Raw genomic sequence first — 23,034 nt, forward strand, 5'->3', positions numbered from 1 at the left:
TAAATATTTCATACAAAGTTTAGGAGTCCATAACTCGAAAAGTACTAGGTATAAAAAAAAATTACAAAGAACAAAAAATATTTGTATTAGTACACAAAACTCAAAAATGCTCATTTGAATCCTTAAGTCCCAACTTGCTGATTTCAGCCCACCGTGCGCCGCTGAGTGTTCTGATTTCATATCAAACTGTCATAGTTTCATATCAAACAATAGAACTGTCTTTTACAAACCTTTAGGTTCCATCCACACTGAAAGAGCATCGTAAGAGCGACGCCTTGCTGCCCTTCTTTACCTTCAAATGACTGTGAACTTTTTCCTCACGTAGATAAGGTAGAAAATTATTTTTAATATTATAATTCTAAACTTCATTTAATTACTAGTTAACTCTTACGTTCGAATAGTGTAAATTGTATAATAATTATTACTGAGAATCATTTTAAAACAAGTAAATTTCCATTACTAGATAAATATCTATAATTAAGATAAACGGAGTATTATCCCACTGTTTGGTTTTGTTTTCAGTACTTAATTAAGTATTGTGTCTTTCTATAACTGAAATTAATTATTTTTAATTCACAAGTACAATAATTTGATAATGAATTTAGTGGCGTCGATCTCCTGCTCAGAATACATTATTTATGTTTAAAACTTGAACCCAGAACGGTATAGTCCAAGTACTATGTAAACATCTTTTTTCGGTTACAATTTTTACGCTTGGAACATTGCTAGTTTGTAGCAGGGCAATCAAAAATACCTTTCATTTAACACACACCAGTAGTACCACACCATAATGTTAGTAAATAGGATGTTGGACTGTTAATAAAGGTTACATAATCTTTAAATAACTGTTGCAGTTTCTATGAATATTTATATTTAATATTTTACATCGTTGTATTCTTATAATCTACACTGTTATACATTTATGAATTTATTTAATTTCATTGTAATACTGAACATGAAATAAAATTTAAACGATTTTTTTACATTAAATAATTTATTTCGCTATCTTAAAATGCGTTACAAAGACACCAACCATAACAGACACTAAAATAATATTAAACGTTTGAGACGAGACCCGATATTCATGTTGAGCTCAAATTCGTAAAATGTAAACAGAAACGGATATGACGTAATACTAAATAAAACTCTAAGAAAAACTTATCACACATAACAGAATCTGTCAGATTTTGTGATTATTTTATCAATAAATATGCTCTAGGTAATCGACGACAAGTATATGAATCCAAAGTTAGCGGTGCGTGAACATCGCATCATGGCGACCGGCACTGCGTCTAACAATAACAATTTCTTAAGTACCTTGGGGCTGCTGAAGCCAGTAAAAGTATTATAAAATCACAATAAATGCTGATATTCATTATTAACAAAACATATAAAATATTTGACCATGATTAAAGATATATACAATACAATGTCACAAAAAAAATGTTATATTGCATCTGACACTACATTTGTACGACAACTTTGGAACTAAGTTTCAGTGTTAGTTGTTTGTATAATTTAGGAGTATTCTTTCTGTTGTAGTTTGTTACGCTTAAGCTCATGCTACACTAAAAATAAATAATGATATAAATAGTGGCGTGAAAATGAACACTAAGTGTGGTCAGGGCGGTTACGCGCTGTCACAATACTGAAAAGCTCAGCCAGCACCCATGTTGAGAAAATTATAATTATTACCTGAGAACAAAGAATGGAAATGTAATAAATGCATTATACTCTTCAAAGCTGCGTGTACAAAACACCATTAAATTCAGTAAAATAAATTATGAAAATATTTTTAAACTGTATATTGTGCAATGTATACTCGACTTATCAATACCAATATTACAGTTACTGGTCGGGCGATTGAGATGATTACGCGTGAGTAACACATTACTAAATGAAATAAATAAATATTACAGTTCTCGCTGTTAAATTAAATTACACATAGGAATTTACATTTGAATTGACATCTGCCTATCAGCCCGCATTGTATACAAGGTATACTTACGTAATGTGAGGTAAAGGTTTTTAGTAGGTCCTGATGACTGGCGGCACGGTCTTGCACTCCTGCTGGTTCAGCGTTTCGTCGATGACGGGTCGGTAAGTCAGCTTGGTCTCGCCTGTCGCCACGTTCGTCTCTGATAGCGTGTGCTTCCTCCAGTGCTTCTCGAAGGGCAGTTTAGTCTAATAGAATAACAGATTATTGAATATTGTTGCGATTTTTTATTATTATTGAATTAATCCTATCGACGTATTGGATGATATGACAATTTGCTTCGCTTTCTATTCCGCGCAATAATTCAAAAGCCATATCGTTTGCCTTTGTCAGCTTTGGGATCTTAATGGTCAATTTCGGTTCACGCTTAAACAGCTGGGTTAATTTTGATAAAATGTGGTAAGGAGAATACTACGTTACTATTTATTTGTATCCAATCCTTTACTTATGTGGGTGCAAAAACGAATATTCTATTCTATATTATGGAGCTGATATTCTGAAATAACATGAAGACACCTTTTATGTTGATAAAGATGATGATATGTAGTACCTGTCCATCCAAAGGCTTGGAGTAGTCGTACTCGTCACGCCTGGTCTTGAAGTCCTCGCGGGCGTGGGCGCCGCGGGACTCCTCGCGAGCGAGTGCGCCCTCCACGATCTGCACGGCGTTGATGAGCAGGTTCTGCAGCTCGAGGGTCTCGATCAGGTCGCTGTTCCAGATCAGAGACCTGTCGGCGACCTTCACGTCCTTGATCTGATTGTAGATCTCGTGAATTTGACGTTGGCCTGTTCAGTTGTCAATACATATATTTATGTCAAGAGTTAATTAATTTATCCTTTTTGGCTTCGATTTGTTAGCAAGTAATCAGAAGGACCAATCGATGCAGATTGATTTAATGATGCTGGTTTTTTTTTTAAATGAATTATTATAGTTTAGTACTTTTGTTTTCGGTTTTTTTTTAAGAACGAACGTTAAATGTAAGGTAGTCATTTTTATAATAATGATGACATCATACGATGATTACATTTACAAAAAAAAAACCTAATTCATTAAAGAGAAATAACAATGAACACCTTATCGACCCTGTATTAAAGTTCCATCTATCTCACCTGCTTCCAGCGTGCTCTGTTGACGGAACACAGCGGCGTTGGTCTGCATGCACTTCTGCATGCGCAGACGCAGGTCCGCCGTCGAGATGGAGCCGTTCGCGTATCTGAGGCTGTCGAGGTTAGCGATGCTAGCCTCGCCAGTAGACTGTGCATTTTTATTATTAATTTAATAATTTGATTCACTTCTTTTATAAGAATTTGTTGATAGACTTAAGTCTTATTTGAAATATCGCTTCAGAGATAGAACATAAGAACACTCAGATCCATGCATTTCGAATTTGTATGGTACCCCAATTTTATTTATTGATAACGGACTGCTTGTATTGTACGTCGTTGTTTGTCATTTCTGTGTTTATAAAATAAGATTGGAGTTAGGGAAATAACTTATGGAAGAGGCTAATCTAGACGACTAAAAAATTTTAAAATTTCTAATCAGTCTCTTTTGTTTGTCTTTATAACTATATCAGTTGGAATCGCCGATGGGTGTGTCAGAAATACCTATAATTGTGATGCAATGTTGACGCAAGGCTATGAAATGCTGATGTTTATGTTGTTATTTATGTAAGCCGTAGTGACGTCTACTTAAGTGTCAGTAAATAACTTGTAGTAATAGAAATGATGTGGCAATTTATGTCGGCTTTTCCGTAAGAGTTTATAAACGAATACATCCTAAAAGACTTAGACATTTCAGTCTGTATTAATTCAGATCATGATTCATAACGATTTTACATTCGGTTTCGTGCAACAGAATTAAGACCAGGTCAATAACCGATAAAAAATGTCTTATTTACACTGAACACTTGATTAAGGCCGAATGAAATCAGTAACAGTGCCTTATTCATAGTCTACAAATATCCATAGTTCATGACTGATGATGGCCAAGTTACACGAAACAATCGCCACTTCTCTCTCACACTCATAGCACTATCTCGCTTTTCTAAAGAGGTCAAGTTACGTTGGTATTAATATTCAAATGTGTACTTACGTCCTTAAGCGGAGCCTGTGTATCACCAGGCTTGCTGGTCTCCGCCACGGTGAGGGCGCAGGCGCGGCCGAACACAACGATGTCGAGCAGTGAGTTGGCGCCGAGCCTGTTTGCGCCGTGCACGGACGCGCAAGACGCCTCGCCCGCGGCCAGCAGACCGGGCACCACGCGGTCTACGCCGTCCTTGTGGGTGATCACCTAAACGAACATAACAATTTACGATATGCCTAATCTTGATACTTTATTCTACTACTGTGGTATAACGGTCTTAAAAATTATATTGAAAGGGATTTTGTACCCTGTCTCTTAGTTTGGAAGCGTATGGCTAAAGATCAATTGTTTGTCTTTAAGATGGGTTACTTGTCAAGCAGTAAAAAGGTTAAACAGCGCATATAAAAAACCAATGTCAACGTCTTGATTCGTGACCTGTTTTTTTTAATCCGCCATTTTCATTTGAACTTACTAAAATCACAAAAAAACACAGTCAGTGAGTTGTACTACACGTGTAATCACGAAACAGATTTTTTTTCATAATTTTTAAGGTCGTCGACCACTGCTTATTGTAGGAGGGGGATAATTGTTATCTGAAGCAAAGCGTCAAAATCTGGGAAACTAACATCATAATACGTTATAGTTAAAATAATAAAAAAGAGTAGACGTAATGATCTTCGATATCGTTTTACATAGATAAATGAGCTCTATCGATACATTAAATAGTATCTAGGTAGGTCATGTGACAAAGATCAGATAGTTATTGTTTATAATAAATTCACGAATGTTATGACGACAACACGGCTTTTAAATAACAATGATAAAATTGTTGCTACTGAAACAATTTAAATTATAGTTGCTATGCCAAGATCTGCAACGATGTGTATTAATATTCACTTATGACCATAGAGAATGCTATTAATATTTATTTTAATCTACATTGGAGAAAATAACTATTTTATTGTACAATGTGACCGTAAAGATTACTGTATGCTCGCTTCGGTACCTATACTGATTATATTATTTCAAGTAAGTGCAATACCAACATTTACTAATGCATCATATTAAGTATAGCAATGTTAAATGTACAAAAGATTTATTACACAGCGTGTACTATGACTATAGTATTTCTTTGTACGATAACATTAAATACTCGTTAAATAGCTCGTTTATCAACAATGAGTACTTATTTCCTTTGTAATTTCTTCTCGAACCAACAAAACGCGAGTCGTCGGATCAATTATTCATTATGACACATATAAGTCAAAATAATAAGTTAGTTGTTTACTTATTACTAAGGGGACATTCATAGCTTGACGTAGACGATAAGAAGTTTTAATACGCGATAATTTATATATACGTGTTGTATGATGTACAGTTGCAGGCGATGCAGTTGTTTCTCCGTTTTTTACAACGAAAGAATATATTTGTTCCCACGGTGCGAACAATGGAACAATGCAACATTGTTGTATGCTTTGATCTATTTCGAAGTGATGCAAGATAATTGCATAGTTTATGGGATTTTTTGTTATGAACCCATCCATCTTGAAAGAATTGCAACTATGTTAACGGATTATGTTGTGTTTAAAATTAATGTGCCAGACGTTCTGATTCCTTTAAGCGACAATAGAATGGTCATTTGAAGATTGAGTTGGTAGTCTTCTAGACAGTTTATACAATTGTTTGTATTTATTATGACATAAGAGTTATAATGACTAACATACCTCTCCACGGAAGTTGGTGGGCGTGCCTCCCATGTTGTAATGTACGGTGGGCAGTACGGGGATGGGTTCCTTGGTGACGTCGACGCCGGCGAAGATCATGGCGGTCTCGGAGATACCGGGCAGGCGCTGCTTCAGCTGGTCGGGGGGGAGGTGGTGCAGCTGCAGGTGCACGTGGTCCTTCTCGGGGCCGCAGCCGCGACCTGGTGTGCGAAATGCAAGATTTAGTTAAAAGAGTAGTTATTGCCTTAGACAGTTAGAATCGATGTCAGTTTTCAAACATATACAGTCCATAGTTTTTTGAGTTTTAGCCGGTTTAACGAATAGTAATTTAATTATATGTAACTTGTAGAAAACGCTTTTTTATTATTTATATATTTATATTAAAAGTGTTTGGTTTTTCAGTACAAAATTGCCTAAATTCATAAGAGAGAAGTGTTATTTACAAAAAATCTTGTTTTAAGTCATATGTGCATAAAATACATCTGAAGTCTATAAACAGTCGTTGTATTTTAAATTGTCTATAGATATAATGGCCGAATACTATGCAACATGCTGCGAGGATCCCCGCTTGTTACAAAAATATTGTGTAATCCACAGATGTTCGTTTAAGTACGGGTGTCTTTTGTGCATGTGATTTGAATGTTTGTGAATACCCCCGGACACATAAGAGCATAACGTGGGGGTCGATTTTAAAGAAATAATTCTGCGAAGTACGTCACCCCTGTGAGAGAATAGGTAAAAACAACGAAATAAATGTAATTTTAATAAAAAAAAGTAATTTAAAACGTTTGAAGACAGTTATTGGATATTAGGCAATAGTAATTAAATATTAACTAGAATTTCATCAGCTTGTCAAATGAGGACACAAATAGGCCTGAATGACAACTTTGATAATGTTATTATTTTTTAAATTATGAAATATAGCACAAGTTAATTGCCTTATTTATGGATGTAATTCTCTAACGATTTGAGTAACCAGTGAGCTATAATTAATTACTAATCACGTACTTAAAAAAACTTTTCCATTGTTCATTTATTCTTTATTTCTCTCTCTCCTGTTTTTTATTGTCTATCGTGTAAACGATATAGTTGAAATTAAGCTCTATCGTTAAAATATTTCATTATTACAAAAAAAGTAAAAGATGTTAGCATAACGATTTCCTATTATTATTCTAGCAGATTCTGAACGGTGTTTTTTCCTGCCCGATTATTATGATTATCCCTATACAACTACAAAGTATATTGTCCTGATTTACATTCACACCCCTATAGAATTGAGCATTAGTTTTCGAGTTCCGGCTCCATAGCCGTGTTATAAATTAATCGGTTTCAACAACAATATATTTGTTGCGTGTATATTGATTTAGGTGTTTTTATCCGATACCAAGCCGTATCACGATGAGTCAATCAATACGATATATTATTATCTAGTAAGACAGAATAGCAATTTTAGGTAAACAGGTACATTTGAGTCACACTTTCATTCAATGTCTGCGTCACTGATCGGTATTCTTATTTTACGTACTATGTTCAGTTGATATGCAATTTATAATGCGCAATAACAAAAAAATATTGTTAAATTGATGACCTACATAAAATTTCCTTATCCGAACTTGTTAAAAATATTGTTTCTGTTTATATCTAACAATAATTATATGTTAGGAAACCTAAATAGACAATAATTAATTGTACATTATTATTAATTATATATTTTTTTAAATTATACGTTAACTAAAACAATATTTGTATTGCAAATATTGTTTTAAGAATAACGTATTTATATGGTAAAAAAATGATCTGTCAAATAAACTCGTCTAAATAGTTCATTTAACAAAAAAAAAAAACTCAAATCACCAAGCTTGCTTGCAACACCTATTCACAAATCACCGGGTTCTAAAAGACTAATTAATATACATTAAAAAGCCATCTGTTCAAACTCACTCAAATCAACTACGAAACTTTGAATGGTTTAAAGTTGCGACTCTTCTTTCAGACAATAACCGTAGTTTATTGATTCTATCGACATCATGACACGATGACGATAAGTAAGATGCGAGATGAGAAGAGCTAGATTTACATATTTCAGACTGTTTATAGTCAAAGAATAGAAGGGAAACTTGGACAATGATGTCTTAGCCAAAAGAGAAAACTATGGCTATCCGATATATCGCTGTGGCCGGCCTAGGAAGTGCTAGCGAGGCGATCGAACGCTTACCGCGTGGGCTGTTTCCAAGTGGCCCATAGCAAAGAGTCGTAGGAGGATTTGGGCACAGTGGGCTAGTTAAAATGGCTATTCAATACAATTTTAGCTCACCTTCCATGATCTCGACGGTCATAGCTCTGGAGACGACGTCACGGCTAGCCAGGTCCTTGGCGACAGGCGCGTAACGCTCCATGAAACGTTCTCCCTTCGCGTTGACGAGGAAACCTCCCTCACCACGACAACCCTCGGTCATCAAGCAACCAGCTCCGTAGATACCTGGTGGATGAGAAATAATATTGAATATTTGCTTTAGTGTGCTTCGTATCGAGTCCAATGCATGTTAATTTTCTTATCCTAGAAGTTTGCTACGGAGTAGTACGGAGATACTGCATTGTCTTTCTACACTGCGTTCAGGAGATCATCCATAGTACAGTCAGGACATATAAGTTTTAATGTTGTTTTGATCGGAAGTGTTTAATGCTGGTATAAAATAGTGTGATCATAAGAAAAGCTAATGCCAAAAACGATAGATTTACCTTCTTCATTTTTGTTGCATTTTAGCATTAACATATTAGCTTTATTTTACTATAATTGTACCGATTTTCAAGGTAAATGGGTCAAATGCGTAGCACTTTTAAGGGTGTATGTGTGCTATAAATAAGATGCATGTTTATTTTAATTAAACTTCTATTGAATGAGTTACTCTGAGCGCGATAAGAGCCAGTGTGATTAATGCATTTTTATGATTCGATTGATTGGACATGCTATACGAGTAAATGCCAAATAACCATTATAAGACCCGACAAGACTGATTTGATTTGTGGTTGCATATATAAAGATATTTGCTATGACCCGAGAGATGACTCCCAATTTTCAGTTGAATGGAAGGAACTAAAGCAAACAGCCTTTTAGAGACTAGATATTCAAAAGAGTACGCCATTTAAAAAATAATAATCTAAATGTGCACTGGAACGCAAATACATCGTCATCCCTTCCACAAAGTTTTAAACTAATCCAAGAAATATGTTAGCATGATACTATTGCATTCACAGCGTGATTGAGAGCGCTATGATAAAAAAAACAATGTTTACTTTCAATGTATATTTTAGTGGCTGATACGAATTTGGTGTATGGCCAACAAAACTTGGCTTGTTTGCGTAAAGCAAGTGTCATATGACGTGTGACGTCAGATTCGCGAAATTGTCACAACATGGGCAAAGTGTTACCTAAACAGGAAGTAAGCAGGAAAACGTGCGAGTGCCATCCATTGTTTCAATCCTTATTAAGCTAGTCTGTAGAATCGCATATTCATTCGTGATCAGATAATCATCAAATGGAGTCATAACAAATTAAATGAAGTGTACATAAGAATTACGAGTAAAATTAATTACTTTGTACCTACAACTTGATTCATGTTTGGTATAAACTTGTTATAAATCGACTCAAACGAGGTACACCAAATGAACTGTAATTGTGCGTAAACAAATAACAACAACATTTTATAGCTGATATTGCGTGTGTTATTTGATCAACCACATAACAAAGACCAACTATTTTCCGATTCAATAACCAGACAACAAAATATGAGTTATTTGAGCTACAAATATGATTTCACAGTTACAAATATGATAACTTAGGGTTTATTTATACAACTTGGACCCAAATTCTGCTATTTACAACGACCGATGAATCAATGAAATTTGGCTTAAAATCTTAAGCATTTTTCTCTATAATAATTGTAAATTCAGTACGGGACGGTACACTAAAGGTCAATAAAATTAACTTCCAATTATTGTATTGGCAAAAGGCTTAAGAGAATAGGAATAATTTCAAATTTAATCCAATTGCCAATCATTCATCGGCCATTGTAAAATAGGAGAATCGGAGCCCTGATAGCTCTTATATCACAAGTAGTAATTACTGGCAATGTACCCCTTGCATCATATGTCAGATTGAGTGTTAAGTTACTTCTGAAGGTCACTCACCAGTAGGGTGGAACTGTACGAACTCCATATCTTCGTTCTGCAAGCCAGCGCGTGCAGCCATAGCGGTGCCGTCACCAGTGCAGGTATGGGCTGAGGTGCAGCTGAAGTAAGAGCGACCGGTACCGCCTGTGGCCAGGATCGTGTTCTTAGCTTGGAACCTGGGTAAAAATAACACAGCGTTAATTTCAAGCTAGAAATATTTATTGACTTCTGGGCCACAGATTTCTGGCCAAAATTCTGGGATCATGCTAGGCTAACCTTAGAGACGAATATGTAGACTTGTCTCTTAAGTTTAGACTGATTTAAGACAATATGACCATTCGTGTAATTGTTTGTTAGTACTAAATACTATGAGTTTATTGGTATGCCTAGCAACAATTATTTTTAGTAATACTTAGTGCAAGCTGACATTAGTAAGTTCAAACTATTGTTTAGAAGTACCTATAGGGTAGACGTTTCTGAATTTCTTTTATAGGCGATAAGTTACTAGCAGACTTATTTTTCTAGAATAAATGTTCAATAGAAACGAAACCATTCGTCATGTTTAATTAAGAACATTCGATTGAATGAAAAATATAATCAAACGCCAGACATAGTTAATGCATTTCGCGCTAAGCGACAAAATGTATCGTTTAAACTTTACGTTTAATATCAGCCCAGTATGGAAAAATACTACAAAGATATTCTTATCTTTTGTTTGTTTCCAAAATAACAAAGCCAAAGTGAGATTAGCATTGCCGAATCTGACACATACTAGGTAGAAAACTAATTAAAATAACAAAGAAAAACAAGCCGCTATTTGTGTCGTCAACAAGAGTATGACGTAATGCGTATTTTTGTTGACTTTTCATTTTAAGTGCAAATAGACCATCCTTTTTGTTATTGAAAACTTCTAGACGGTTAAAACCAATTTCTTCACTGACATAAAATACTGTTACTGTGTAGTCTACAGTTATTTGTTTCATAAACTACGACGAAAACCTTCAAACGATGTGTTATAATATTTTTTGTAGTAATTCGTAAACAAATTGTTTTGTCTGCGTATTTTTTGCGAGTGTTATAGATAATAGTATACTACATTGTTGTACTTAAAAACAGACGAGAGACAGACAGTTTCATGCGATCCTTCATGTTTATGATATTCTAACTGTGTTACCAGAATAGGTTCAATGTACGTAAATTAGGATGATAAGAATATAGAACGATCACGTTTGTTTTGAATAGATAAACATGGTGGTTTTAAGCATAGAAGTCGCGAAAAAGAAATTCAAAATTACCTGAATTTATATGGGATTCGTAATGTATGTGATCTATATTGTAGTAAGCACCCATATAGAACCAGGTGAAACTAACTCTATTTGATCTGGACTTTTATTTAAAAAAGTGGATCAATTTTACACATTTCTATCGAATACGGACTCGTCATTTGCTATTTACAACTGTTTGCGTAAGGTCCGTATTATATCTATATACCAGACTTAGGTTTTTGAAGCTACGCATTTCGTATGAAAAATCAATAACCTGTCTGCTCTGCGCAGTTGACCTACTTCAAGGACAACTCGAAACGATGTTATGCTCTTTTCCTGAAGTTACACCGGTTCGTCTGATACAACTTACTGGCTAACTCTATGTTATATCTTAAAGTATCCGATCCGCAAAGAAGCGCAAGAAACAAAATGAAATGATGACCATGTTTTAAGGAAAAATATACGTATAAATATTAATGGATAATCGAAAAGATGATTGGATTATGTAAAGGGCGGCGTCGTCACGAAAGAGAATTATGGTTATAGAGCTGTGTGGGAGAAGATAATTTTAGCGCCTATCCCAAGTAATATGGGATAAGGAGGGGAAGACTTGTACGTCATGCAGTATCAAAAATGCAACATTCTCATTAATCTGTAACTCAATATGATAGAAAAGTGATAGTATAATGATGACCTATGTGTACTATTGGAATAGTACTCGGTCATATCTGGTCAACAATTCCATAGACTGAATCTCAGACGTAAGGGAATGTTATAAGATTGTGGCGACATTTGACATGCGCCGCAGTCAGATTATTAATTGCGCACTAAGTACTTATTACACTAATTAGCGTAACTACATGTATAGTCTAGATGAGAAATCTGTACTATGCACTCTAGGTATATTTCCTACTTTTAAGTATAGTGTCAGTCGACTATCTTTTTATGTGTTGCAAATATATTGCGTTTTTTTGTAGTACACCAATTTGACAAAATGAACGAGAAACATAATTTTAACAATATAATACAAAAACTTATTTTCCCATTTTTCAAAACAGTTTTAGAGAAGATTTATGAACATAGGCCCACCTTAATATTAACTTTATCTAAAACAATTAAATTTCAGTGCTCAATTCTGAAGACTTCCAAGTATATAATGTCTTACCTGTGCAGTGATCCATCTTCAAGGTTGATAGCGATGCAACCCTTGCAGACTCCATCCTCCATGAGAAGGTCCAGGGCGAAGTATTCGATGAAGTATTCACAGTCGTATCTCAAAGACTGTCCGTACAGTGTGTGCAGGAGAGAGTGACCCGTCCTGGGAAAGGAAACGAAATTATAATACACAGTCGACTGAACAAACATGTTTGAGGATTCAGATAACAACTTTTTTTTATAAATAACATTTATTTTGTGTTTATTTCAACTCAACATTCATAGCTCACATCAATTTTGCAAATATAGATAATTTTCCATACCTGTCAGCGACGGCACAGCATCTGTGAGCCTGGCCACCTTTTCCGAACTTGAGGGATTGTCCTCCGAAGGCTCTCTGGTAGATCCTACCTTCAGGAGTACGGGAGAACGGCATGCCGTAGTTGTCCAGCTCGATGACGGCATGAGGAGCCTCGCGGGTCATGTAGTGGATAGCATCCTACGACAAATAACGAAGATACGGTTTAATTTATTAATAAGCAAGTACGTATGTATAAAGGCAAATGAGCAATGAAGGTAAATGTCATTATCATCTCGTAAATATATATTTATTTGCATATATCAATATAAATTTCGTTTTGGTGCATATACTAATTTAGTATGTATGGCTTTATTACTCTTACTGGGTTGTCGTCTATAATTTCTGAGTAAACAATTATTTTGTCCATTCGACCATACTACGATGAATTTATAAGTAGCTTTAATTAATTAGGTATATACAAAATAATTGACTTGTTCCACTCGCGACCCCTGGCAGCCGCGTCAACCCATGATTAAGGAGTCCAGTTTGGTCCGAAACTAGTCGAGATCTTCCGAGAAATAGTCGTGAGTATACAACTAAATATATCATTTAAGAAGGCCCTCACAAAAGTCATTATAATAAAATAAAAAAAATAATTTGAAACTCAGCTAGTCTGTTTAATCGTTAACCAGATATATTTTATCAACACGCTTGGCTGCGTCTATGCTAATGTGTTATGAGTTGGTTAAGTTAACCTTCCATTCCACATTCGTAATAAAGAAGTATTTAAACAGGTGTAACGTGAGCACGCATTTCCATTTCATTAAGATAAGGCTTTAATATTCTATAGTAATATGATACCATGCACGTTAACAATATTAAATGTACCTATATCGTATAAGTGCAAAGGGTGTAATGCATTTGGGTTGTGTACAACAAAAGACATACACTAGCCATTAGCCATTCTTGTCTGTTGAAACTATTTTTTGATGAACGCTAACTTTTGTAAAGTCGTTACGGACATCAAAACTGCGTAATTAGGTGCGTCTACCAAACGTTCTAGGAAATTTAATAACAAGGGAACTGTTTTAGAATAAATAAATTTTGTAATAAAAAAAATGATTTTTTGCTTCATTAAGTTGACGGCTTTACTTTACTGGATTACGTCTTTCGGGGTAAAAAAGTTCATAAACGGGTTTTCTGCATGGCGTCGTCAACAAAGGAGTATAACAAACCATAAAATATGAACGCTTAGTCAAAAATTTCATTACGAACGACAACACAACAAAAAACAGCAGACAACTTGGTTCCAAACCTGTTTAACACGTCTGACTAAAGCGTCCAGTGGTCCAAAATAACAATTTCCAGCGAACGTCTAACTGAGCAGTTACTACAAAAGAATAGTGTTCGAGGTAACCCACAATGCTTTGTGCCGTTACAAATGTGAGCAACAAAAATCATTCAGGTAGAGAGAATGTGACAAGGGACTGAGAATGCCCACATTTACGCACATTTTTTACCGCGACATTTGTCTGGCCGAGTAATAATAATTGGTCGAATTATTAGTGAGCGTTTTCTTCTCCATCTGCCCAAAAGTGATATAATATTATGAATCGTGTATGTTACCGTCAACTAATTTATTGTTTTGTGTGTTCGTGTTCACAGGAGATATTGTGTCGACATTTGTTGCCTTACTACGATCTAACTTGTATTGTGTGGTAGCATGATTGGCAAAAATTTTGTTTGGTTTGTACCCTTTTTAGTACAAATTCAAGTTCAGCTGGTAGTAATATCTTTTATAGCATATATTGGCAATGGTGGACTTCAAAAAAATACAAAGTTTTTCAGTTCTATAACAGCTGGAATTAGAATTATCTAGAATAGCTTTTGAATGTCAGTACATAGGAAAAAATTCTCAAACTCTTTCAGCAGTCTACTAGCACATTACGTAATAAATAATGACATGTTATACGTAACCATAAATGTACACTTATGTACAGGCTATTTCAGTACTAGACTAGTATTATAACAATGCTGGTTTAGTTGGTAATGATGGGTACTTTACTGAGTGCCGCTGGCGTGACGGCCGGTCGCCGAATAAAGAAAGTTATTTTCCCTTGAATAGCAACCTTTTTTAACTGAGCTCGGAGTTTTTATGTTACATTCGTCGAGAACTTTCGGTCGCGGGAAATGTTGTTTACGATGCATTAGCCTCTAATCTGTTTTGTGTGTATACTACATAAGTACAAACAGTACTAAAATTGATTTTTACATTACATAAATTATGTTAATTATATGTTTTGGAACAGTATCTTTTTCTGTTTGCTTTTGGTATTTTAAATATGGCCTATTTAAGAGTAAATCGAGAGATCTCTTGATTGTTTTGCCAAAATTCACAACCAATTCATACTATGACAGTAATTGGTTTGCAATTATGATTCTTGTGCCTCAGCATAAACAAGAAACATTTTATGTAAAAAAGTCTTTCCACGAATCAAGTTTCAGTTTTCAGACAGCTACAGAAAATATTTTGCATACATTTAAGGATTATTTCAAAACAATATTTTGCATAAAACATTCATATTTTACCTGGTCTCCAAGCCAGTCAGATCCCTTGACTGTGTCGTACATATGCCAAAGCCAATTGTCTTCTTCCATGTTACCTAAAAATATAAAAAACGATAAGTGACCATAGTAACAGAGCTATTTTTAAATTAAGTACTTAATCATGTGATCATAAAAACATGTAAGGGTCTTTGTTTTTTTTTAATATTACCTAAAGCAGCATTGATGCCTCCCTGTGCAGCCACAGTGTGAGACCTAGTGGGGAACAGTTTGGTGACAACAGCAGTTTTAAATCCTTCTTGCACCAAACCGAAGGCGGCTCGGAGCCCCGCCCCACCAGCTCCTATCACCAGGGCATCATGCTTGTGGTCTACAACCGTATAGGCTTTCGATGTGTTCGTGTTTGCTGATGCATCTTTAGATGGGGAAGCTCCTCCAACTGACAAGTGGAGGTTCCTATACAAGTATGAAGCCTACAACAGATTAGGAGAAAAAGTATTAAAAATGCATAATTCTATTAAGAACTTTAGCTTATAATATATTTCTACCGTACGAGTATAGAAAATGGTAAATATTTGATCGATTTTTGTGTACCTACTGATAAAATTATACATCGGGTTATTATTTGTTTATTTTATGTAACATAACCTAGCAGATCTACATGACCTTCATAGAACAGTGTAAGAAGTGAAATAAAAAAGGTACCTATTACAAAATATTGCACAAGTTTTTATGCCCACTACATTTTTGGCTTTACGTACATATTTTTTTACAGAGGACGTCCAGTTGATATAAATAACTGTTTAGTATTTTATAATTTCACATTTTGAATAATCCATGTAGGCTCCAGCTCAATCTCCTACCCAGAGCATGCTGATGGTAAGTATGTTCAAAACATTCTTTTACCGTTTACCGATTACATAACGTTATCTCAATTTTTGGTGAAAATACCTGTATTTCAATAACTTACCAATGAAGCAGGGCTTCGAGAAACGGCGACTTTCATTAATGCACTCATGATGGAACTCTCTGTCCGCACCAGGAATACAAAATTTTTGTTTTTCGACAAACAGAAATCACATTCACGATCACTTTGCTGGCCTGCTGCAAGCTGTCATACACAAGTCACAAGTTGACGTATCAAAGAGTATCGATTGCTGCGCGGGTAGTGTTGTGCGTTAAGAAATTACAGTTTGTAACGCACCTCATTTTTAGGAAAAATATACAAGTAAAGTACAAAATAAAAACTGTGCCTGTCGCCTAGCACTCATTGTAAAAGGCTGCATTTATTTTGTTAAACTGTTATGTGTGTGTCGGTATAATCAATAAAACAACAACTTAATGAAAATTGCAAGTTATTTAAAACAATATCAAAACGACTAAATTTTAAATCTATAGCCATTTATTTAGGCCCTCTTTGAGTCGAAGTCATATTTAATTTTAGCACGCTTATTTTTGTAAAAAGGAGATAGCAATTCTCAATAACGCTCAATAACAACAGTTGGAAAAGGATGGCATATGATAGATGCTAAACATATAAACATTGAAGTAACATTCAAGAGTGGAGTATCTGTCTTGTCTTCTCCAGAATGACAAAATGCGTAAATATTTAGGAACCGTGTTCTTGCATTTCTTATCAATTAACTTGAATTAATTTAGCGCGAGAAGTGGTTAAGCCTATATAGTTAGCATGGCTGAGAACCCGAGCAGCGATGGACTCTCTGAAGCTGAAAGGTTGAGAGGTGGGTGTTAAGTAGGTTGAATGCCATTTCTTCCATTTATAGCCGGTGTTCCGGTGGTGATATCAGATATAAATATTTATCCATCTTCCTGACAATCGTGTACTCGACAAACATGTGATTAACACATTTGATTTTACAGAAGATGAACTGGCTCAAGAGCTTGAACACAGTGATTCCAATGAAGATGATTCCCAAGAGATATCACTGGAAATTGAAGAGAAACTGCTGAAAGATGAACCAGAATGTATGTTTACCAATGTATTTATTATCTCATGATACCATAAAATGAGATGGCTACATTTGGGTGTAAAGACTTAATTTATCTTTTGCATGGATTCTCCATATTTTACAGAACTCTTAAATTAACTCTGATAGCACCCCAATTGTTAAAGAATCACACTATAGTTAGTTGTAATAACCGGCTGATTGTTCACTTTTCAACTTAAATTGTTTCAGATACTACATTAGTGAACTATGGAGAGAGTACTCAAAACACAAATTTAGAAAGTGAAGTAATTGAAACATATTCTGACAGTTCTCAAAATGTTGAGACAATTCATAGGGCTGATGAACTCGGTAATATATACACAGACAACTCGGACAACTTTGTTAGTTCACAGCCAGATGCACTGAATGATCAGTATGAATCGTACATCAATGATTACTCATTTGAGAGTTCTAATGTAGAGCAGCAACAGGCTGACAATGCTGAAGACAAGTATAAGCTGGATGAGGAGAACACAGACAGTACTATTGTACCCAATATAAATGAGTTCCAGCAAAGCGAGTCCATGGACAACTATGAGTCACAAATCACTGAGGAAATGCTGATAAATGAGAGGGAAAGGGAAAAGAAAAGTAAGAAGGAACTAGAGGAAGAAGAGCGGGAGAAGATGCAGTAAGTTTAAACATTACTTGATCCTTTTTTTTTTGTTTTCTCAAATAAACTATCAAATAACTGCTAAAAGCTTGCAATAGTAACAGTTACTTGGTAATATTGATTGTCTAATAACATAATCAACATTGGTTTGAAATGAAGTAACCTTATACCAGTTTAATGTTACCATACAAACATGTATACATAAAATCAACTTTTCCCATAACATTTGATTCATATTTTCCAGAGTTCTGGTGTCAAACTTCACAGAAGAACAGTTGGACAGGTATGAGATGTACCGGAGGGCTGCTTTCCCAAAGGCTGCTATAAAAAGGCTGATGCAAACCATTACAGGATGTTCAGTGGGTCAGAATGTGGTCATTGCCATGTCTGGGATTGCTAAAGTATTTGTTGGAGAAGTTGTAGAGGAAGGTAAGTGATTTCGAAAGTGTTATAAGTATACTTTAATGTAGATAGAAGATAATAATATTTTTCTAGACAAGGGCATAAAGTGTATAGCAAAATTAATTACTTCTATGTTCTTTGTATCTTTGTTACTTTATTCAGTAGTCATAAAAAGAATGCAAAACTTCTCAATCATCATCATCATGATCATCAGCCTTTAGTAGTCCACTGCTGGACATATCACATAGGCCTCCCCCGATGTGCGCCATAGCGCCCTGTCTTCGGCTTGCCGCATCCAGCATCCATCCGCCTGCAGTCTTTCGCAAGTCGTCATCCCAGCTGGCCAATCGGCGTCTTACCCTACGTTTGCCGAGTCGCGGTCTCCACTTAAGAACTCGTTTACTCCATCGGTTATCGGTGCTCCGCGAGATATGGCCGGCCCACTGCCACTTCAACTTCTCAATACTTTTTAGGTAATATACCTAATAAAGCTAACATACTGTTTCTTGGTTGTTTTAGCTCTTGAAGTATTAGATAAGTCTGGAGAAACAGGGCCACTTCAGCCTAAGCACCTTCGAGAGGCTCTTCGGAGGCTAAGGGTGAGGGGAGCCATTTCATCAAGGAAAGGTCATAGAAGTATGTTTAGACTCTAGCATAAGTTAAATAATTTGTTACTAATGAATCTTGATTTTATTTAATTAATAACACTTCTGATAACTGTGTCGTAAAAGATCAAAATTGTTAATACTACTTTTTGTATAATAAATAATTTGTTTTACATTGTAAATAAACCATGAATTTATTTACTATTGTCCTCTATTTGGTTAAGCTAGTCAGATGCCAATGTAGAAATAGGGCAGAAGGTATTCTTATAGTAGTAATAACTGGTAAAATAGGAGTTAGTAATATTAATGTGCAATAATTATCCAGGATAGTTGCTGTGTCTTAATATCTTTATAACCCACGGAAACATATTGCATCCTGTACCCTTTTTGAATAATGTATGTTATTGTGTATGCCATTTAGAAAATGCATATATTATTATCTACTGCTTGACTTTTTCCATAGCATTAGTAACATAGGATATAAAAAAACAACTGTATATCATTATTAAAATGTTAATTTATTACATGATAAAATCGTTATTTTATTAAAAACAATATACAACAGTAACTAAGGATTAATCAAGTTCGAAAACTTTGAAAATAAAATCAGTCTTGTTAAAATGGCCAACTATGTTGTGGACAAGAGACGTTAATGGAAATCCTTGGAAGGGTGATCAAAATTATTTAAAAAAATAAAATGGTATTCGCTAACAATAGCAAAACAAAAATTAAAAATGTACACAAAATTCCATTCAAAATCCAAAGTACATAAAGAAATTGGCACTTAAAAGTTATTTCCGAATCCATTCAACCTTCCATGACAAAGTTTTTGATTTTCCAAAATGTTTTCATGTATCACAGATATTACAATTTCCAAGGCTACTCTGGCCAGTTGACATTTGCTAAAGTCGCAACAGAAATTAAAACTTCGCAAACAAAATAACAGAGATTATACCAACAGAATACAGAACATTATTATCTAGTTAATTGTGAAGGCACAAATTAGTTCATAAATTATAGCAATTTGGTAACGTTTTGTAAATAATATTACGTTATTACTTTATAGATAGTTACACATTACATTATAGGCTTTAATTTGTAAAAATCTAAGATATGGTCCAAGATTGACGATTGTGCGTTTACATAATATTTTAGTAAGTATAAAAATATACTTATCAAGTTTGAGGTACATCTATGGTTTAGATAATAAATAATCCTCATTTTAAAATCTGCAATAAATAATGTAATGTGAAATACATAGTGTATTTATTATATGCTACATTATCATCGTCGCTACTTACGCTGAAATATCGACGACAAAAATTCATAAGAAACGTTTTCAGCACGCAAATCATAGAACACATTGTTTGTCTGGTATCCGTCGAGTCCCGAGATGCCTGTACATATAAATTCTGTTCGACAGTGTTACAGTTTCATGATATCAATACTTCTACTGGTATTTCGTCAATATCCTATGCTGTATGACAAATGTAGGTATAGAACACGCTTCCCTATCCGAGTTGCGCTCGACCGAGCTAGATAAACGAACCCACCCGGCGCTAAACACTAATCACCAGTACGCCTATTTATAACCGGCACTACTTATAAGACTAGAAGTCGCTCACACATGCGGGCGGGCGCTAGACGACGAGACGCTTGACGCCGCACTCGATGCAGAATTTGGCGGTGTCGACGGGGAACTTGTTGCCGCACTCGTGGCAGAAGCGCGACAGGCGCGGCGCCGAGCGCCGGTGCAGCGACGCCTCCGAGCCGCTCGAGCTCAGCGACCCCGCCGCGCGCCACGACCCGCTGCGCCGCGACGACGCGCGGGAACTCACGCGCTTCTCTGGGGGAGAACACCGCACTTAGTACACATACAACACAATAACACATTCCAACTAAAACTAATAATATTGTTTAAAATTTAAGAAAACAGTTAAGTTTTTTGGTTAATTTATGATACTTTGTCATTTCATATTGAAGGACGATACCATTGTCTTGGGTTTAGTTATGCTACTCGTATGTTTAATTAAAAATATTAGTCACGGTAACTTTTGGCAAAACCCAAAAAGACATGTCCAACCAAATATTCCAAGTCGATAATCATCAGTAGGGCCATTAACCCAGTCAATTTATAAAATCTCAGATTCATAATAAGGTATTATATTATCTTACCAGTGATGTGATTGTCTTGCTCCTTAAATGTAACTTCTGGCGGCGGTAGAGGTTCCTCCAGCTCCGCCGAGCGCTCCATCGCTAGGAACTCGTCACTGGATATTGACCGCACGTCCTCCTTGTGACTACCGCTCGACTCCGACCCCGCTGGTATTTGTTCTAGCGACGTCAGCCCGTTTGGCTCTTTGGAAGTACATAGTGATAGTTTTGACGGAGATATCCTATTTAAGCTGAAAATTAAAATAAATATTACTACTCCCTTTATCAGAAGATTTATCCTTAAATACATTCAAAAGCGAAATTTTCTACTGTAGGCATACAGGAAGCATACATAAGAACCATTACCTGACTAACCTGCTATAAGCTGAATCATTGCTATTGCTCGGCTTGCCGTTCGGCGTGTAGTTTCCATTCGTAACATTCTCATTTTTCTTGACTTTGCGCTCAGTTTTCGCGCGAGTATCTCTTTTCGCCGTGCCGTTGTGGTTACTAACCTCTTTGATCGATAGATTTTCGTTCTTTTCATTTTCGTAGAACTTGTCAAAATCCTTGAGAGACTGCATTATATCTTGTTCTAACTGATCCGATTTATGGCGAAATTTCCCACTGTCCATCTTCACTGTATTCTTCTTTTGGATGGAATCGAGGAGGGAAGTGGAACGTTTCACGGAGGATGGGAAAAGGCTTTCGCTCCCTATATTATTACTGCTAAAAGTGAGAGACATAGACTTGTTAACTGGGTTCATACCGTTAACTACTTTTGGGGAAGAGGTGATACTATTCAGCTCTGAAGTCCTGTTACTGTCTGTAAGGTCGGACTGTTTAACTATCCTAGTAGTAGAACTACAAGTGCGTTTGTTGTCAGATTTGTGTTTGTGTATTTCCTCGTCAAATGATGTCATGAATTCTTCAAGATCAAAGTCCTCACAGAGAGAATCATCGTCCCTTGTGGAGGTCTTAGAAGCTATGCTTTGTTCTAAGGAATACATAATTTTATCATACTGAATACTCATATCGTCTACTATTGGGGCAGTGGTTTTACTTATATTGTTATTCGGTTCTAGTTTAACGGGTTTTATGGTTAGGTCTGTTACATTGTTATTAACGTGTTTATTGTTATTTAGGTTTACAGAACTAAATGATTCGAATTTTTTGGGCAAATTCTCAGTAGTCAGAAGAGACTCCATACTGCTTATGATATCGGGATTATTTAATATTGTATTAACATTTATGGGCAAATTGTCATTTTCATTGATGAGCCTGGGATCAATATAATTGCTATCAGTCATTGAAGAATTGTCATCAGTGAAAATTGAGTCAAGATTGACGAAATCTTTTTTTTCATCTCTCTGTATTTTATCTAATTTCACGGGTTGTTTAATTGTTGTACGTTGAAAACTATGATACATAGAAGTCGCAATCTTAGGGATTTTATCTTTAGGTTTTGGTGTGCTGTAACTTGAGGCTGTGTAACTAGAGAACGATCTATTTAGATTACTGTTGCGATTAAAGTAATTCTTTTCTGCAGTACTAATGTTTTCTTTACTGGATTTGGTAAATGTCGTGTTTAGTTTAGGACTAGGTTTCTTATCATTTCTATTTAACCTAAATGAGCTGCATCTACCGCCGAAGGTGTTACTACTGTTCTCATTGTTCGTGCTACCAAAAGATTTCATCCTTTGAAGGGTTGGGGTTTTCTGGTAGGTTTTGTTCAGTGTGTCTTTGATCATTTTACTGTTATCAGAGCGAAGGTAACTGGAAGGACCTTTGTCTTTTGCGGTTTGTAGGGCGGGAAGGGTTCTGCTGTGGTCTTTTGTGGGTTGTGTTTTTTTAGGAATGTTGGTGTCTGAGGACATCAGTTCTTTCATTTGCCTAGCGGCCGATAAAAACGGATCGTAATTGTCGTCAAGCCTGTAAAGTGTAATAACATACAGATCAAATATACTTACATATACAGGTAACATGGTC

General features: G+C 35.6%; 3 protein-coding genes across 9 annotated transcripts in view; 1 reads left to right on the forward strand and 2 right to left on the reverse strand.

Moving 5' to 3' along the window:
* Positions 1 to 848: 848 nt before the first annotated feature.
* Positions 849 to 16,377, reverse strand: LOC113493067 (succinate dehydrogenase [ubiquinone] flavoprotein subunit, mitochondrial). The gene is made up of 13 exons (XM_026870870.1): positions 16,233 to 16,377; positions 15,474 to 15,735; positions 15,287 to 15,360; positions 12,720 to 12,895; positions 12,407 to 12,559; positions 9,995 to 10,152; positions 8,121 to 8,285; positions 5,807 to 6,006; positions 4,092 to 4,289; positions 3,107 to 3,251; positions 2,547 to 2,782; positions 2,009 to 2,184; positions 849 to 1,695 (listed from the first exon to the last, which is right to left on the reverse strand). Exons 1-12 carry the CDS (start codon positions 16,278 to 16,280, stop codon positions 2,029 to 2,031), a joined length of 1,971 nt encoding a protein of 656 aa, XP_026726671.1. The 5' UTR covers positions 16,281 to 16,377; the 3' UTR covers positions 849 to 1,695; positions 2,009 to 2,028.
* A 107-nt stretch (positions 16,378 to 16,484) lies between these two features.
* LOC113493074 (transcription initiation factor TFIID subunit 11) lies at positions 16,485 to 19,077 on the forward strand. Its single transcript, XM_026870884.1, has 5 exons — positions 16,485 to 17,004; positions 17,144 to 17,248; positions 17,461 to 17,902; positions 18,129 to 18,313; positions 18,806 to 19,077. The coding sequence occupies exons 1-5, from the start codon at positions 16,953 to 16,955 to the stop codon at positions 18,937 to 18,939; spliced, it is 918 nt and encodes a 305-aa protein (XP_026726685.1). The 5' UTR covers positions 16,485 to 16,952; the 3' UTR covers positions 18,940 to 19,077.
* Positions 19,078 to 19,390: 313 nt separating this feature from the next.
* The window catches only part of LOC113493021 (probable serine/threonine-protein kinase DDB_G0282963), a 29,223-nt gene continuing 25,579 nt past the window's right edge, over positions 19,391 to 23,034 (reverse strand). For 5 of the 7 annotated variants that reach the window (XM_026870836.1, XM_026870823.1, XM_026870799.1 and 2 more), the window contains 3 exons: positions 21,412 to 21,774; positions 21,067 to 21,296; positions 19,391 to 20,737 (listed from right to left, as the gene is read on the reverse strand). In XM_026870836.1, coding sequence (XP_026726637.1) covers positions 20,532 to 20,737; positions 21,067 to 21,296; positions 21,412 to 21,774 — 799 coding nt within the window. In that variant the 3' untranslated portion in view covers positions 19,391 to 20,531. Of the gene's footprint in view, positions 20,738 to 21,066; positions 21,297 to 21,411; positions 22,978 to 23,034 lie in introns of all 7 variants that reach the window. The other 2 variants (XM_026870808.1, XM_026870843.1) reach the window with 2 other exon arrangements.

This window comes from Trichoplusia ni, chromosome 1 (assembly GCF_003590095.1).
Source record: "Trichoplusia ni isolate ovarian cell line Hi5 chromosome 1, tn1, whole genome shotgun sequence".
NCBI classification, from domain to species: domain Eukaryota; kingdom Metazoa; phylum Arthropoda; class Insecta; order Lepidoptera; family Noctuidae; genus Trichoplusia; species Trichoplusia ni.

Coding starts and splice junctions, on each gene's coding strand:
- LOC113493074 (XM_026870884.1), top strand. CDS start 16,953: ATGGCTGAGAACCCGAGCAGCGATGGACTCTCTGAAGCTGAAAGGTTG. Junction 17,249..17,460: donor GCTGAAAGATGAACCAGAAT/GTATGTTTACCA, acceptor AAATTGTTTCAG/ATACTACATTAGTGAACTAT. Junction 17,903..18,128: donor GAAGAGCGGGAGAAGATGCA/GTAAGTTTAAAC, acceptor CATATTTTCCAG/AGTTCTGGTGTCAAACTTCA.
- LOC113493067 (XM_026870870.1), bottom strand. CDS start 16,280: ATGAGTGCATTAATGAAAGTCGCCGTTTCTCGAAGCCCTGCTTCATTG. Junction 8,286..9,994: donor CGTACAGTTCCACCCTACTG/GTGAGTGACCTT, acceptor CTCATCCACCAG/GTATCTACGGAGCTGGTTGC. Junction 6,007..8,120: donor GACCGTCGAGATCATGGAAG/GTGAGCTAAAAT, acceptor TTCGCACACCAG/GTCGCGGCTGCGGCCCCGAG.